Genomic DNA, 17,600 nt, shown 5'->3' on the forward strand with positions numbered 1-17,600 from the left:
CAAACCAACACTCGTCACAATTCTGCCCCCACTCTGTTCCCAGCATTGAAATCGCTACAGCGCTATGCAGCCGCTATAGAGCAGTTATAGAGTTGCAGACCTTTTTGCTGCCTTAACAATCTCTCAACATAATCTGTGCTCTAGGCTCTTTTAGGTCTTAGGTTGAGCCTACTGAGCCTTTCGCACTGACTGCTTTGGCCCTGCCCCAGCTGGAGGCACTTCCTGGAAACGGCTGCTGGAAAAAAGCAGGAAGGCCGCGGCATCAATAGGTGGCCATAAGATACAGGGCGCAGGGTACCCAACCCCCTGCCTACCACAGTGCTCATAGGCCACAGTTTCTTAGAGCTGCCGTATAACTAATAAAGCAGCCTGCTTGCTACCTGGAGGCTACGAGGATTGGCGCCCGTAGGCATCTATAGGGCAATTGGGCACCACACACTCGGCTGCATTTACAGCAGGGGAGGAGGTGGTGGAGCTCATGACAACAGGGCCAGTGTCTGGTTCTGGCCTTTGTGGCCACAACAGAGAGGGAGAAATGAGATCAGGAAGAGTCAGACAGCAGACAGACTGCAACCCAGAAGGCCAAGAGCGAAAAGCTAAGTAAAAGAAAAAAGCAACCGATTAAATCAGAAGGCTGTGACTTCAAGCTAAAAAGCCAATTAATATCTCTACTAATAACAATGTTTAGAAACATAGAGCAAGGCACCAAACGGAAGTCAGCCATGAGCGACAGATTCTCACTACTCAAAGACCCTGGAGCAGCTATCTATTCGACAACAGCAGAGATCTCAGGTCTCATGACTCCTCTAGCCCCACAGACAGCCACCTCAACTTCTAATGGAATAAAAATATACAAAACAACCCCGTACAAAATTTAAACTGTTCAATCAATTCATGGTTCATGCAAAAACCGACTCAGGATATGGACAAGTCTGGTTTAAATCGGGTGGTCCCAGTGGAGATGAATACTGAAGCCAGTCTAGGCATGATTTTTAAAGAGGAAGCATTCCTGAGTAAATTACCTGCTTTGAGTCGACAGGACAAAAAGTGTAGACAAAAAATAAAACGAGGAAATAAGACTAGACCACAAGAACCCATCAGTAGGTTCGCAATTTAACGACCAAAAAGTGCTCAGACGCAGGGAAAAATCAAACTTCCCCATAACAAACTTTATAACACCTCAGGGAAAACTCACGTCCTCTACCCTTAAGCCAGCTACCAACAATATAAGAACAACAAGGCTACAGACAGTCGTACAGGTCCATCAGGTAGACCAAGATGACCCAGAAGTCATGAATAACCCTTGGTAGATTGACACAATGTCTGTATCAACTAAAGACATCATGCAAACATCTGTTTTTGAATCAAGCGCCCCAACGGGGGGTAAGCATTATGTTAATACTCAAGACAATACGGATTCCCATGAACTATAAACCACTCAAATTCCAATAATAACCCCTTTAGGGTGTCTAAAGATATTAGTTATCATTCTAATCAAGATCAAAAATTCAACCAAGAATCAAAATCACAGCTTCGACTAGGTGAGTCATTTAATGACCAGAGTAGTTTCTCTAAGTTCTTCAAAACTCTATTACAAACATTACAGACAACAATAAAGGCATTTAACATGCAAACGGACAAAACGGACATACAAATAGACCTAATGAACATCATAGCTCTACAAATTGCAGGGATCAACACCAAACTGGATAAAATGAATAATTTTATTACAAGATCCCAAGCAAAATATTCAGTTCAGTGTGCCTGTAGCCCAATTGTTGAAAAATTAAGTCTTTTGCCAACACTTTTAGAGCAGATAATATCAATCAATAAATTATCTTTAGAGCACGTCCCCAACAGGAACCTCACATATAATATACGCACAGTGCTAGGCACTATGCAGCACGTGCGTCAGGAAAACAAGGCCTTAACGGTATGTTTAGATATGGAAAAGGCCTTCGACTCCGTGGAGTGGCCTTTCATGGTCAGAGTCCTTAGGAAGTTGGGGCTGGGTGAGCCGTTCTTGCAGATGCTAGGTGCCTTGTACCACCGGCCCACAGCGAGGTTGAAAATTGGGGACAGAGTAACGGACCAGTTCGAAATCAGCAGAGGCACTAGACAGGGTTGCCCGCTATCGCTCCTCCTATATGCGTTGGTCGCGGAGCCATTGGCTTGCGCAATCAGAGAATACCACAGCCTGGAAGGTATTAGCTTCCCAATGTATAAGATTGGTATCTCGACATATGCGGATGATACTCTCTTATACGTCCGCGACCCTGAAGCGAACCTCTCAGCCGTATTACGGGAAGTCGTGCGCTTCGGCGCTCTTTCCGGATTGAAAGTGAACTGGGATAAATCCATTGCCTTCCCTCTGACACCTGTGACCCAACCCTTTGACGTGGAGTACCCCCTGAAGTGGACCACTGACCCAGTTAGATACCTGGGCATACACCTCCACACTGACCCGGACGTTTTGATCAGAGAAAACTACGGTGTAGCATATACGAAGCTCGTTGATGACGTGGACGCGTGGTGCAAACTGCCGTTGTCCCTAATGGGCAGAATAGCCATTATGAAAATGATAGTTCTACCTAGATTCCTTTTCCTTTTTAACAATATTCCTGTGGTGTTGTCTAAAGCCTTCTTCGCGCAGCGCACACAGGTGCTCATCAGACTGGCATGGGGGGGGGCAAACAGCCCAGAGTTAAGTGGACAACACTGATGCTTCCCTGCGAGATGGGGGGACTGGGGGCCCCAGACATGGAGAGATACTATCGGATTGCACAGGCGGCTCACTTGCACTCATGGATTCATGGGGATCCGCGCATACCACATGTGACCTTAGAACGCTTGTTTGCGGAGCCTCTCCCCCTTCCGGCCACTGTTTGTCTCCCGGAGGACAGAGCCACTGGTCGGCTGGACTCGCTCAAGTCCACCAATCACGCATGACACGCGCTGACACGAGCACGAGATTGTAGACTCTTGTACTCGCCACACATGCAGGTTGAGTGGGCACTGTGGTTAGGCCCACTGAGGGAAAAAGGTGTGACGGAGGCTCTGCGCGCACTGGGGCTCACGAAAATGTAAGACCTGTTTGCCGCAGGAGTCCCGAAGACCTGGGAACAACTTACTCCCACACCGCAGGGCCCATTGCTATTACAGCGGTTTCAGTTCCACAGAGTTCAGAGTGCGTTCAAGGACGTGCTTGGCCCTGACATGGAGGAACTCCCGGAGGTCCCTGAGCTCACTTATGTCATTAATAATACGTCCTCTCGAAAACTGATCTTGAATCTAAACAAACTGGGAGTGGACTATCGACAGTTTCAGCACTCCAAAGCCAGGGATGAATGGCAAAGAGATCTGCAGCTGTCGATTGACGACGACATGTGGAAATATTGCTGCACCAGCACAAGAAGACTCTCCCTTAATGGCAGACATAGGCTGGTGCATTTCAAATTCTTGTAGCGAGTATACTACACCCCAGAGAGGCTACACAGATACGGACTCAGGCAGACGGCGGAGTGCGAGCGGTGCCACATGCCAGTGGCGGATTTTATCCACTTGGCGTGGTACTGCCCGGGGGTTCAGAAATTTTGGGTGGAGATCTTCACGGAGCTTGGCAAGATACTGACCACGGAGCTGGCCATTGGACAAGCTTTAGCACTCCTGGGATACTCTAAGCAACTCCCGTTATCCCAACGTCGTCTGGTAGATATGGCACTTCTGATGGCCAGAAGGGTAGTAGCCCAACGCTGGATGAGAGGACCGCTCCCTACTAAGAAGAAATGGGCGAGTGATTTGCAGTAATGCTGCACTCAGTCAGAACTTTATAGTGAACTACTCCCGCCCAGAAGCAGGCCCAAAAATTTCTGGGGTCTATACCAGGCATATGTGCAGCAGGAAGTGGAGGAGAGCCCGGTCAGCGACGGAGAGCTAGACTCCCCGGAATCCCCAGGCAGCCAGGTTGAACAGTAGGAGTAATGCTTTGGAGGAGATGGGGAGGGAGGTGGGAGGGGACTCTGATCATGACATAGGCAGTGCTTCTACCAGGCAGTCGGGATCAAGGGCAAGGGGAAATGGAGGGTTAGCGGTGGATAGGGAGACAAGACCTTGCTGACAGCACCAATGGGAGTGAGTAACTAAGAGCAGGATAGCTGACACACTGGGGAGGGGGGGGGGGCTAGTTGGGGTAGTTAGTTAGTTTGTTACCCTTTCTCATATTGCTGAGGCCTTGCACTTGCGCGCAGAGAATCCAGCCGGCAAGAGACTCGTGGGCTCAGTCTGGGCGAGCATCAGCTGGGGAAAACTGGTACTCACAGGCATTTACTGTACTATCTGATTCTACTGCTATGTTGTGTCTAACTGTCGCTGACTTGACATGCTAATTGTACTGTACGCCGCCGGGCCCCCGGGATACCGGCTAAAAGGCTGTGTTCAATATCTCCCATTTACACTGGCAGACAGAGCTCCTTTGCCTGACTGTGAGAGGCTATGCACATTGTGATGCTTACTATGTTTCATGAATAATAAAGGTTTTAAAAAAAATAAAAAAAATTATCTTTAGAGCAGATAATATCAATCAATAAATTATCTTTGGAAGAGAGAGTTATCAAAGATGAACCAACTGAATATAACCCAGAAAACATACAAGTCCAATTAAGCCCGGCATCTCACGAAGCTGAAGTAAATTATCAGACAACCAAAAGTAATGAAGCAACAAATCAGGATTAAAAAAAACAATAAAGATTCAAAGCTGTTGCGGAAACAAAAAAAATGTGACAGGAAAGCTAGGAATAAAACGTCTTTTCTAACGACGGAGCTCACCAACAAAGTTTACCCAATGGTTTGCGCTGTCAGGACGAGTAATGTGGCAACAGACCCGGCTAGTGCTACAGACGAACATCGGTCCAGCAGCAAAAAGCCAGAAAATGCAGAGAAGGATATACCAGCAGAAGCAAATCGGAACTCAGAAAGAGGAGGAGACAAAAATTCTGTATTAGTTACAAATCTCGGGGACACACAGAAGACGACAAAGAGAAAAGGAGATAATAAACATGGACCCAAAGAAAAATCTAATCAAGCAGGGAATAAAACTGGCAACATGCAAACGAAAAAGATAAAGGAATCAATAGTACCCCAGAACAAAAGCAGGCAAGGCACGGATCCCAAAAAGGAAGATTTGATAACAAACAAACAAACAGGTCCAACTACTAGCAATCCTACAGTTCTCTACGCCCTTGTTCAAACCACTGCGGAGATAAAGGTTGCAAGGAACCAAAGAGGGGGAAAAAGGAAGAATGTCCCATGGAAACGCGTGAGGATGGGTGGCGAGAGCCAAAAATGGCACACAAAAAACAAGACAACTTAAACCCAGAGACCCAAAAATTCTGAGACAGCTTGTCGGCAGGACAGACAACGGATAACCTGGAGGCCTATGTGTTTGGTACTGGGGAAATTAATCAAATGATGAAAATACCACTGAAACCACAATTGAATCCGATAGGTGAGATCAATCGAAGGAACTTGGACCAGGAAGTAGTAACTAATCATAACACAGAATGCCTACAGGAGAACATTGTTTGGCTAGACAAACAAGTTCTATACACTACTTTGGGTAACCCGTTACCCATGGCACGTCAGAAGTAAACTCCGAGGCCCAGGCTGAAGGAAAAGATATATTTAATGACAGAACTGAACCAAACGGCCCTGGAGAGGTCATCACACCTTACACGAGAGAAGAAAAATGCGCAGAGAGACGAAGCGAATAGAGGAAAAAGGGAAGCCACAGGGGAAAAATGGCATGGATTCCTCGATAACAGCGACAAGCCATTCATCAATATCAAGTGAAGGAGTTATATGTATAATTGTGAAAGGTAGAAGTGACGGTGCTCCTGGCCCTAACGGAATCCCTCAAGCAATTTTAAGCATGATACATCGTTCTGGGGCAATCATCTTTTTAACCTATATAAAAAAATAGAGCTCCTAAATTACATTCCATCGAATTGGCAAGGCTCGATATTGACACCTATTTTTAAAGGAGGAGAGAGAACCAATCCATCAAACTACAGGTTAATAGCCAAATACTATGCCACACTCATTCTAGAAGACCTAAAGGTTTGGTCAGACAACCTCAACCTCATCCCGGTTAACCAGACAGGCTTCAGGCAAGGAATAGGGACGATAACGAACATCTTAGCTCTATCTCTAATAGCGAACAAGTGTAAGCAGAGGAAACAACAACTTTACCTCTGCTTTATAGACCTAAAGGCAGCATTTGATAGTGTTGATCGTCACCTCCTGTGGAAAAAGTTGCGTGCATGGGACATTCCTGAAAGGCTTCTAAAAGGTATACTGTTATTTTACTCAAACACCCGGTTGAGAATTAAGATAGGTGATGGGTCCAGACTCTCGAGGAAGCTGATAACGACCAGAGGTCTCAAGCAAGGGTGTGTTCTGGCCCCACATCTTTTTAACTTGTTCATGACAGACCTAGCACAGAGGCTAGACTGCACCAACTCTCACCCGCCGAAACTTGGTAAACTGGTACTCACTCATCTTTCATATGCCGATGATGTGGTGTTAATGAGTCAAACAAAGATCGGTCTTCATAGAGTTTTAAATGAAACAGCTGATTATATTTCGGCAAACAAACTCAAAATAAATACATCAAAGACCAAAACTATGGTGATTGGCAGTCAGTGGAGATACAAGCAGACAATCTGGCTGAACGGCTACCAACTTAAGGAAGTTAAAAAATATAAGTACCTGGTTTTCTATGTTGACAACTCACAAAAACATATAGAACAAAAAAAGTACATGATTCAGAGAACCAGTGTCCTCATATTCGCCTTCAGTCAACTGGCAAAAAAGTTGAAGGGTCCATCATACAAACCACTGCTTGCAGTAATGACGGCGAAAGTCTTCCATCGATAACGTATGCCAGCGCTACTTTTCAAGGGGAAGATGGAGAGGTTTTAAACCAACTAACAGCATCCATTTATAAAAAAAGTTTTTAAGATACAAAGGTCGGCCTCGCTGGCACAGGTCCAGCTTGAATTCGGCTTAATAAATGAAGACATAGGGAGAATGTATGCTACAGTAAAAACCTGGTACCGGCTGAAATAAAATGCAGCCACATCACAAATTAATGAGGCCCTATGGACCGAAGTAAACGAGGACAGAAACTCTCCTTTTAATCAATACCTGTGCAAATCCCTCTCAATAACTTGTACAACTGACTTATGGAACAAAAATCTGCTGTATATGTCTTTCAAACAAGCCATAAACAAAGTAGCTAAAACCCATTCAGCACAAACTGACAAAAATATCTTCAGGTTAAGGTCGCATGCTTGGATGGTGATAAACAATTACAAGTCTCTTGCACCGGCGTCATACTTGAACTTGAAATTTTCAATTGACGTGAAAACAACTAATGGCATTACGTTTTGGAAAATTACCATCCATTGCAGACCAGCTAACCCGGGTGCATTCTGGCCCGAAATCTTGCCGGCTTTGTGATTACAACAAAGAAGACTTCATTCATGTAATTTGCACTTGCAACAAACTGGACAACGAACAAGCCATTTTGCTCAGACAAAGCTTTGATGTGAGAGGCATTAGGTCCTGTAGAGCTGCTATAATTGCGTGCCTAAATCCATCAGACCCACAACTGAACAGTAGACTGATCAAATTCCTCAAAGTTTTCTCAAAGCTTTTATTGAAAGTGTCAGAATCCAGGTAAAAGAAAAATGGTCAAACCTATTGCCATCGAATTTTACCAATTAAACGTTATGAGTGTCAAGTAGCCACAAAATGGACATTGTTTACCTCTTTTTTAAACTGTTTTGTATAATATAATGCTTTTATATTGTTATGGTTTTAATTAACTAAACAATAAACATTAACTTACTTACTTACACTCCACACTATATACATATACTCCATAACAAATGGGTAAAAGTAAATGTCATTTACAAACGCTAATAGCTCTCAGATTGCCTAGACATATTCGCTTTCTAGATTTTACATTGTTAACAGGAATTCCACGTATTCTGCTTTGTGAATGCCACTACCATTTGAGCTCTTGATGACCCATCCTCATTTTGTGACAGCCAAATATAAATCCCCCATAATTGTATTAATCCCAGCGCATGCTCCACATCATTAATTGGATTCATACAAGTAAACTTCTTGGGGTTTGTGGGAGCACATTCATGTGCTCATTGGGGATCAATCAGCCCACAAACATCTTTGTGTTTCTTAGAACCATGTGTTTATTATATGGCTTATGTTGCGTTTAATAAGAAAGACACCTTGCAATAGGGTTTCAGTGCTTTCTTTTCTGTGTGTCAGACAGGAAGACCGGACACAGGACTCACTTTTTACCATCTTATTAGCCATCTGGTGCTCGTGGGTCTGGTGGACACTCAAACAGTGTCCCCCAGAAACTTGGATGGACCAGAAAAGGAGAAAGGAATGCCCAAGTCTGTGAGTGTCCTTTATTAGCTCATATAACTAACTTCATATTGATTGCCTTTTTTCCAATTTTACTTCCATTGAGTTTGGTTACTGATCAATTGTTATCCATGTTTTCATGTTCTACTCATATTGGAATGTATCACCTCTTTGTATTTTGATTGCTATTATTTGGATCATTATTTCTCTCAATAAAATCTTGTTGAAATGAAAACAGTGTCCCCCAGAACTGGAAGCTCCAGCAGTGCTAAATGTCTCAGGGGAAAGCACTGGCAAAGCCAGTGGGGATCTGCCTAGAAGATATAGACATGAATAAAGGCTATTTGAATGCATCAGTACATTAAAAGCACACTTCCTGACTTTGCAAATGTGTGTTTTCATACTGGCTCAGAGAATACCCCCGACCCTATTGCATGAAGTGGTAGCTCCACCACTGTTGCATGAACTAAATGTAATGTCAAAAGAAAACGTAATGTCTAGATGCGCCCTTGAACACCGACATATGTAATACACATCTCCGTGAGCGCTTCTGCAGGATGGCGCTCTGGGCGGGGGTCCAGCTCGCCCATGCCAATTGTCGGCCCACCCACCACGGTTCCGAAGCCTATACATAATTCCTTCAATCAGCTTGCAAGTATTACTCAAATCGTCGGACATAAAACACTGAAATGCCGCTCATAATTAGAATGGAAACATGATAATGACATTGATGAGCAACTAACCACTCTCCTATTATGTCAATTAACGGGTTTGCATCTTATAATGCTCAACTTCTTAGTAGGCACGGGAGGGATACCAAAGCAATCTATGATAGGGGCCCTAACTCTTAAACGCGTTCCACCTGCGTGCCTTTAGTTGAGATACGTCACCGCACTAAAGTGTGGTAGAAGCGACGTCATGACGCGCGCCAAACCTCCCAGAGATGTGCTTGTGACGGAGGCACGTGCTACGAGGGTGAGGGGACAAGCTGGCGCGCGCACTCACATTAAAGGCTGGCAGCTGCCCGTCCGAGGCTCGCTGCAACTCCCGGATCAGCTCGATCGCCTTTTCACAGAACATCTTGGGACCGGGACGTTCACTACGGCGTACAGCGGGACAACAATCCAAAGGAGAACGTATGACGCGCCAAATTCTCACCAGCCAATCGGGCGGCAATGGGTCACAATTCGGCCCCGCCTCATTCCGGAAGTAGGCTTATGGTTGGGCGCAGTTTCAACGTCTTCCTTCTGGCAACAATGCTCAAAGATCTTCGCGTGAGTACCTAGTCTGAGAGGGAGGTGACGCGGTGTTGTTTTCTGGACAGTAGAGCATAACCGCCGTTTTTGATCCGAACTCAGTTACTTATAACTAAGCGCTGCCTGATACCCGTATGATCTTAAACCCTCCTCGCAGTACTAGTGGTCTAACGGAACTTGAGGGTGCTCCCCTGCAAAGTACTTAGAGGGGGCTCCTCCACCCATTTGAAACTTACATTGCGGAGCTAGCAGAGAACCTGCAAATCGAACCAAACCTTCATGTTAAAGTTCAAGCATTGAAGCCCAAAAGATTACTGTAGTGGCAAAAGATGATAGACTTCGGTGAAGTGTTAAAATAAGTAATTTATTTAGATAGTATATAATAAAGGCCAACAGGGGAATACATAATAACGGACTGACCAGGTCAAAAGGTAACGGCGAAGTCTCCGAAGGTTCTAGGATGACTCATAGATTACGTATGATAAAGAACTACAAGGAAAAACAGACTAATGGGGTTTCCATAAAGAACAGCATGGATAAACGTTACGATAAATAAAGCTAAGTTACAATACACAACATCTTTTTTTTTTGCGAAGCAGAAGAAATAAAGAACTGTTCAAAACAACACAAAATCATCATATCGTCTGGGAACTCACTTCTCTGCCGGACATGGTCTGTGGTTGCAAAGAATGACAAAGATCTTGTTGATTGTCTTTTCCTGTAGTAATTTCACAATTTTCATTTTTTCAATTAATTACAGCCTGTCTTATCACTGTTTATTCCCACTTCAGAAGTATTGTCCACACCTTTTCTGATGGTTTTGTTTGACATGTTGTTTACAGTAGTGTCTAAACCTACTACAGATGAATTGAGACTTTGTTATATCGAAAAAACGTTGGTTTCCTGACGCACTATTTTCAAAATCTAGTAAACTGTCACCGCTATTCTTTAGTTACCCTGACTTTCCTTTCATTATGATCTGTTCCTGTCCTGATTTTAACTTCACCACATCATCTTTGCCCCACCAACCTTTTTCTCCCAGTAAAACTGCTCCCTTTGAAACCTCCTTGACACATATAGGGGTACTAAAGACGGATTGTCCCTTTGGTACTTTGTATGTTTTTTTTTTTACAATTACCCAGTCTCCTTTTTTGTAACACTTTCTCCTTGGCTCTATTTGCCATATCAGTATATTTTTTAACAATTTTCTGATTGGCAATTAGTTTTTCCTTAACCTTGCTGACTTCATCACTTATGGTCTCAGTTTTAGTGTTTTTCTTACACCATTCATTGTATTTTAATGTGAGCTTATTGTGACATACTCTCCCCCTCATTAAGTAGAATGGAGTATGTTTGGTGGTATCGTTAATGGTGTTATTGTAGCTGCTAACCTTTTCTCTTATGTATTCTTTAGGGGATAAATTAGATGCTGTGGCCAACTGAACCCCTTCCTTAAGGAACCTCTTCACTCTCTCCACCTGCCCATTAGATTTTGGGCTGTATAGTGGCGTTTTTTCTTGTTTGATCCCTAGACTTGTCAAAAAGTTTGTCATGCATTTTGATACTATTTGAGTTCCATTGTCTGAAACTAGTATTTTCGGTTGTCCTTCTAGTGTGAAAATTCTTTTTAAAAATTGTTACAATTTCAGTATTTGTAGCATGTACAAATTCATAATGCACCCATTTTGAATAGTAATCAGATAATACAATTAAGAATTTACAGTCACTTTGTAAGATGTTAAATGGTCCTGCAAAGTCTATTGCGATTTTTGACCATGGTCCGTTTGGTATTTCGACCATTTGTACTTCTCCTTTGCTTACTCTCGAATGTTTATCTGCCTTCAAGCATTATTCACATTTATCTACGAAAATATTGACATCATTGTTTATCCCTGGCCACTAATAGTATGCCTTCAAAACATTTTTAGTAGCTGTGCTTCCAGGGTGGCCTTTGTGAACAAGTTGACTTTTTTTTCCCCTCAACTCTCTGGGTGGTATGAAAAGATCATGTCTTTTCAGGAATCCATTTTCAATAGACAGTTAATCGCAGACTTGTTGGAAACTTCTTAATTCTGTGTTGAGGTTACTGACTGGAGGCCATTCAGTGGTTAAATACTCACATACTTTTTAGGTCGAGCGACCTATCTCAATGCGCATGCGCATTGAGAGCGGGAGCTCGATATATAGGCACTTAACCAGAGCTTACCGAGATCAGGCGCTTCCCAGGCGATTTCTTCCAGTGCATGTGAAAGCGCGTGCACAATGCCACCAGCCGCTTGCCTCGCATTACCACATCAAAGGCGGCCGCGTCTCAGGCCCCTGCTGCTTCACACCCTCATGCTGTGTGTCGCATTTCTCCTCCCCCCTCCCCACAGCAATGCCCTCCGTCTTGTCTTATCTGTGCTGTCTGTAGGTTTGTATTTCGTTTTGTTTTCTGACTGTCTTTTCTCTTACACAATGAATACGTTATTACACAATGAATACGTTACTGTCTCTGTTCAGGATTTAAAACATTGGATGCCTTGTTTGCTTCCACTGTTCTATTTCTTTTCAAATTTTTTTTGTTAACAAATCTCTCTCGTGATTCCTTGTTTGGAACTAAAGAAACGTCACAGCAGTTTAGCCAGTAGCAGTCATTTTGCTGTGATTGGCTGTATTTTTGCTTCAAGTAATAATCACCTCTCCGTGATGTTCTACAGTTCACATGATGGACCCATTCTGTAAAACTGCATATTCATGTAGAGAACACTGCCAATGAAAGTTACGTACCTCAGTGCCCCTGCTGCTTCACACTACGGCCGTGTCTCTCCCCCATCGCCGCTCCGCCCCCTGCTGCGGCAGTGTCGCATTTCTCCTCCCCATAGCAATGCCCTCCGTCTTGTCTTATCTGTGCTGTTTGTAGTTCGTTTTGTTTTCTGACTCTGTCTTTTCTCTTACACAATGAATACGTTACTGTCTCTGTTCAGGATTTCAAAAATTGGATGCCTTGTTTGCTTCCACTGTTATATTTCTTTTCAAATTTTGTTTTGTTAACAAATCTCTCTCGTGATTCCTTGTTTGGAACTAAAGAAACGTCACAGCAGTTTAGCCAGTAGCAGTCATTTTGCTGTGATTGGCTGTATTTTTGCTTCAAGTAATAATCACCTCTCCATAATGTTCCACAGTTCACATGATAGACCCATTCTGTCAAACTGCGTATTCATGTAGAGAACACTGCCAATGAAAGTTACGTACCTCAGAAGGATGAATGGCTTAGGCTGCATTAATAATGTCGGGGAACCTGTTAATTAATAGCAAAACGTCAGTCTCAGCTAATGTGTTTAACCCGTTGAGCTATCTTAAAGTTAAAACAAAGGAAAATCAGGCCCTCTTTTCTAGATAATTTGTGTTTGATAATTAAATACAATAACATTAGTGAACTCTAAAATAATAAAACAAAAAAAACAGGATGTGCAGCGACCACATACAAATACATATTTAAAGTGTTGTGGTATGTTTTACTATGTTGTGCTATGGAATGTATGCTAAATTGGTTATGTGCTTAGCATTATATGCCACCATAGGGTCACCTTAAAGTCCAGGCTTAGGAGAGAAGAAATGAAAAATACTTTTTGTCAAAGATCATATCAGCCCAGTGCAGTGATATCCACCACCACCGCCACATCCACCACCAACACATCCACATCCACCACCACCACATCCACATCCACCACCTCATCCACCACCGCATCCACCACCACCACATCCACTACAACCACCACCACATCCACCACCGCATCCACCACCACATCAACCATCACCACCACATCCACCATCACCACCACATCCACCATCACCACCACATCCACCACCACCACCACATCCACCACCACTTCACCACCGCATCCACCACCACCACATCCACCACCACATCCACCACCACCACATCCGCCACCGCCACATCCACCACCCCCGCATCCACCACCACACCCATACCACATCCACTACAACCACCACCGCATCCACCACCACCACTGCATCCACCGCATCCACCACCACCACATCCACCGCATCCACCACCACATCAACCATCACCACGACAATCACCAACACATCCACCATCACCACCACTTCACCACCGCATCCACCACCACCACATCCACCATCACATTCACATCCACCATAACATCCACCGCCACATCCACCGCCACATCCACCACCGCCACATCCACCACCACCACCACATCCACCACCACCACCACATCCACCACCACATCCACCACTTCCACCGCATCCACCACCACCGCATCCACCACCACCGCATCCACCACCACCACATCCACCACCACATTCACCACATCCACCACCTCATCCACCACCACCACATCCCGGTACTCGTTCAATGGTATGAATACCCCTGGCGGACTTTCATACTCAGGTAGGCTATAGAATATTTCCTGACCAGTTTTCCCAAGGTGTCCGAAAAGTAGAGCTCTTTTGCGCTCTGCATCATATCCTTTGCCAGCTATTGATACTATATAATTTTCAAACGCTCTTATCCAACTTTTCCATTTCATTTGAGGTTTTCCTGGTTCATCTAAAAATAATGGTGGCACACTTATGTTATTGCTCTGTGCCATTTCCTTTTATTCCTTTAATTATTGTATATTTTACTTTATTATTTTTCTTTTTCACTCAGTCTTTAGGCTTATTCTAGTATTCTCCTTGTATTTACTTGTTTTATTTTAAGCGCTTCACTTACTTATGTGTTTACTTGTTCCTGCACAAGCTTACTTTGCCGTTAACTTCGATCGATAAATTCCTGTTGGAACATTTATTTTATTTTTTTCAAGATGGTGCCACATTTTCACGTATGGCGTCGCTCTGACTTGTCCGGCTTCTAACCCAATGATACTGCTGGGTTAAATACCTACGTAATTGCCAGAATGCATCCTGGCACTTGTGTAAAACTACGCTGAATATTCTTTTACATAAGGCTCACTTACTTCTTATTAATGTCGCTGATCTTTGACTTCACAGATTTACCGTTTTTATTTTCGTTGTAAAAGTTCTTCATTTGCTTCCTCAGTACTTTGCGTTATGTTCTGCTTCCTTCATATAGATTTGGTCCGTGAGCCTTTTTCCTTCCAGACCCTTGTCGCCAAGTTGTTGTGGCAAAAGATGATAGACTCCGGTGAAGTGGTAAAATAAGTAATTTTTTTAGATAGTACATAATAAAGGCCCAGAGGGGAACACAGCATAATGACTGACCAGGTCAAAAGGTGACGGCGAATGACCTGTCTGTTCACGTGACGTCACACTTATAGTCTCCGAAGGTTCTAGGGTGACTCATAGTGACGTATGATGTGTGGCTCAATGGTTAGAGCGGCAGACCCTGATGCAGAGGTCTAGCCCGGGACCAGGGTTCAATTCCCCGCCTCGGCGGGTCTTGGGATCAAAATTCCACGGACCTGATAATTCTCGCCTTGGTGCCTATTCTAATCATAGAGTCCCAGTCTGCAACTCTGGGCAATAGCTTGCTTAATCTTCACAACGGCCCCCACAACGCTAAGGATGCCTGGCCTTCACCCTGGGGGTGCCCAGGAGTGGACGCCTCATAGGGAAAGCCAGGACGGGTTCCACAGCGGTATTCGCACAAGCGCCTTGAGACCCTTGCGGGTGGGTAGTGCGCTATACAAGTATCAATTTACAATTTTATTTACATGATGAAGAACTAAAAGGTAAAATAGACTAATAGGGTTTCCATAAAGAACATAGCATGGATGAATGTTACGATAAATAAAACTAAGTTACAATACACAACAATTACCTTCAGTTAATTGTGATCCCGACATTCAGAGATATATGTGCAGAAACAATCACAAAATCAATGCAATTATAAAAAGGTAACTAAGTTAAAAAGCATGGTTACACATGTTGCAATTTCAAATAATTTTTGAAACATACGTGTAATTATATATGGGAACAAAATTGTCATTAACCTAAACAATAATGTGCACGTTTATAAATCAGTAACACTCTACAATGAAACATTTCAGTAGTACAGTTGAATACTCCATTTTCATTAATGTCGTTAGGGCACGTTGAACATCTAGAATGAGAAATGCACATGAGTATATTACTTTTCTGTGATGTGGAAGGGTAAAGTTTCAGTTTTGATCTAGCTTTATGCAAATCAGTCTTAACCTTGTTCTAGCAGGACAGTCCAGCTCAAACTGCCAAGCCAGGTCCTGAACCGGAACACAAGCAGCCAGGGTCGGATTGGGATCACAATTTGGCCTGGGCATTTTCAAACCAGCATTGGCATTGTGTTGGACCCGGCCCTTTTGGCAGGTTCACCCCTAGACTTTTTGCTTTTTCCTAGCCTGTTTCTGTGACCTGGTGTTGGTGATTTTAGGCCTCTGCGCACTTTTTCACTGTGGTACAGTGTAAAGTGCGTGAGCTCTCTGTGTATGTATGGTGAGTGACCTGCCCTCCCATAGGAATGAATGGGGATATGTATGCCCATGGTAGTTCCTGATGTGTGGGGAGTGCAGGGTCGAGTTTGGTATGTGCGAACTCGTGAGATTGAATGCTGCGCAATGATATATGCGGCATGATTGTGTCTAGAGTAGAAGTGCCACTTCTAGAAGTTTTAGAACAGAGCCACCCAATAATCCCACCGGGACTGGGTAATATCAATAATATATGCTAAGTGTCCAGGTAGGAATCATTAACAGAATCAACTTCACATTTACATATGTCACATCAATGATCACACAAATCAGTATAGTAACCAAAGGGTTTATATCAAAAATATAAAATATATTTATTTTTGATTTTCAATGCATGAAAAGTAGATAATCAAGAACTGGCAACAGAATGACTACCAAAACATATGAAATAAATTATCGGGTAGTCCACAAACACCTTCAGCGTATAATGTGGATACAATGTAGGAACCACATACAGATAGATATTTACACATACAAATTCACAAATCCAATTATACAGTGAATTATACAGTGTATTGCATAAAAGGTGTTAGGCGTCGACGTTTCGGTCCATGTTGGTCAAGTCGATCCGTAGGACCATCTTCAGGACACAAAAGTTGCACAGAAGTGATGACTATAACGCCAAACAGGTCGTAAGTCAGCAAGTCGCTGCATGCGGAAACGGATTGATGCCCTGAGTACTCACCGGGATCTAACACGGACTTATTCGAGCCGGCGTTTTACTGCCGTTTAAATTACTTGGCTTGTTCTTAACTTGAATCCTGCCAGGGGCGTGCTGCTGCTTGGGCTCAGGGGAAGGCTTGTCTCCCTGGGCCCTGCCCAGCCCCTGGATGCCCTAGAGGACTCTTTGGGACCCTGCTGCCTTTCATAGGAGGATGGGGGACTTTTCTTTGCCCTGGAACTCCCCCTTTTTCTGGCTTTGCTCCTTGGAATCTCTGGGACCTTTGGCAGCACGGAGAAGCTGCATTTTACTTCAGGGATATTGGCCCCCAGCGCTTAAGTCTGTCCAATGGCGCTTGGGAGGCACTGTAATTGTCCCTAGCGCTTAGGAGTGCTTTAAGTTGTCTCTAGCGCTTGAGAGCGCCTTACTTTCACTTTCGCGGCTGCCCACGCCGATTTTGCCCGTATTTTAATTATTATTTTTAATTATGGGTGCCACCCCATTTATGGGTGCCTTTGCGAGTGCCCACCTCGCTGCTACTGTTATTTTTACAACCGAGGGTGCCCACCCCTTGTTATGTTTACAACAAGGGGTGGTGAGGGACAGAGTCTCTGAATTAAGCAGAAAGCTCTCACCCAGTCAAGAGATCAGGGCTAGATCCAACACCGTTTTTTAGCTCACTGCACCATCCCAGTTTCAGAACCTGGCTGTATGCAAATTAGTCTGTTCCTGTCC

At 43.9% G+C, this 17,600-nt stretch overlaps 2 protein-coding genes across 4 annotated transcripts in view; one reads left to right on the forward strand and one right to left on the reverse strand.

Annotated features, from left to right (window-relative positions):
• GINS1 (GINS complex subunit 1) overlaps nt 1-17,600 on the reverse strand; it is a 344,403-nt gene that overhangs the window by 285,039 nt on the left and 41,764 nt on the right. Inside the window, exon 1 of one of the 2 annotated variants that reach the window (XM_086927199.1) lies at nt 9,460-9,613. The exons of the other annotated variant lie outside the window; for it this stretch is intronic. Within the exon in view, the coding sequence (XP_086783325.1) occupies nt 9,460-9,534 (75 nt within the window). The 5' untranslated portion in view covers nt 9,535-9,613. Of the gene's footprint in view, nt 1-9,459; nt 9,614-17,600 lie in introns of those variants that run through there. 2 annotated transcript variants of the gene reach the window in all.
• ABHD12 (abhydrolase domain containing 12, lysophospholipase) overlaps nt 9,566-17,600 on the forward strand; it is a 454,310-nt gene continuing 446,275 nt past the window's right edge. The window contains exon 1 of one of the 2 annotated variants that reach the window (XM_086927196.1): nt 9,566-9,728. In XM_086927196.1, the coding sequence (XP_086783322.1) occupies nt 9,630-9,728 (99 nt within the window). In that variant the 5' untranslated portion in view covers nt 9,566-9,629. The remainder of the gene's footprint in view (nt 9,729-17,600) is intronic. The other variant, XM_086927195.1, reaches the window with a different exon arrangement.

The sequence above is a fragment of the Lissotriton vulgaris genome, chromosome 6 (genome assembly GCF_964263255.1).
Source record: "Lissotriton vulgaris chromosome 6, aLisVul1.2, whole genome shotgun sequence".
Taxonomy (NCBI): Eukaryota; Metazoa; Chordata; class Amphibia; order Caudata; family Salamandridae; genus Lissotriton; species Lissotriton vulgaris.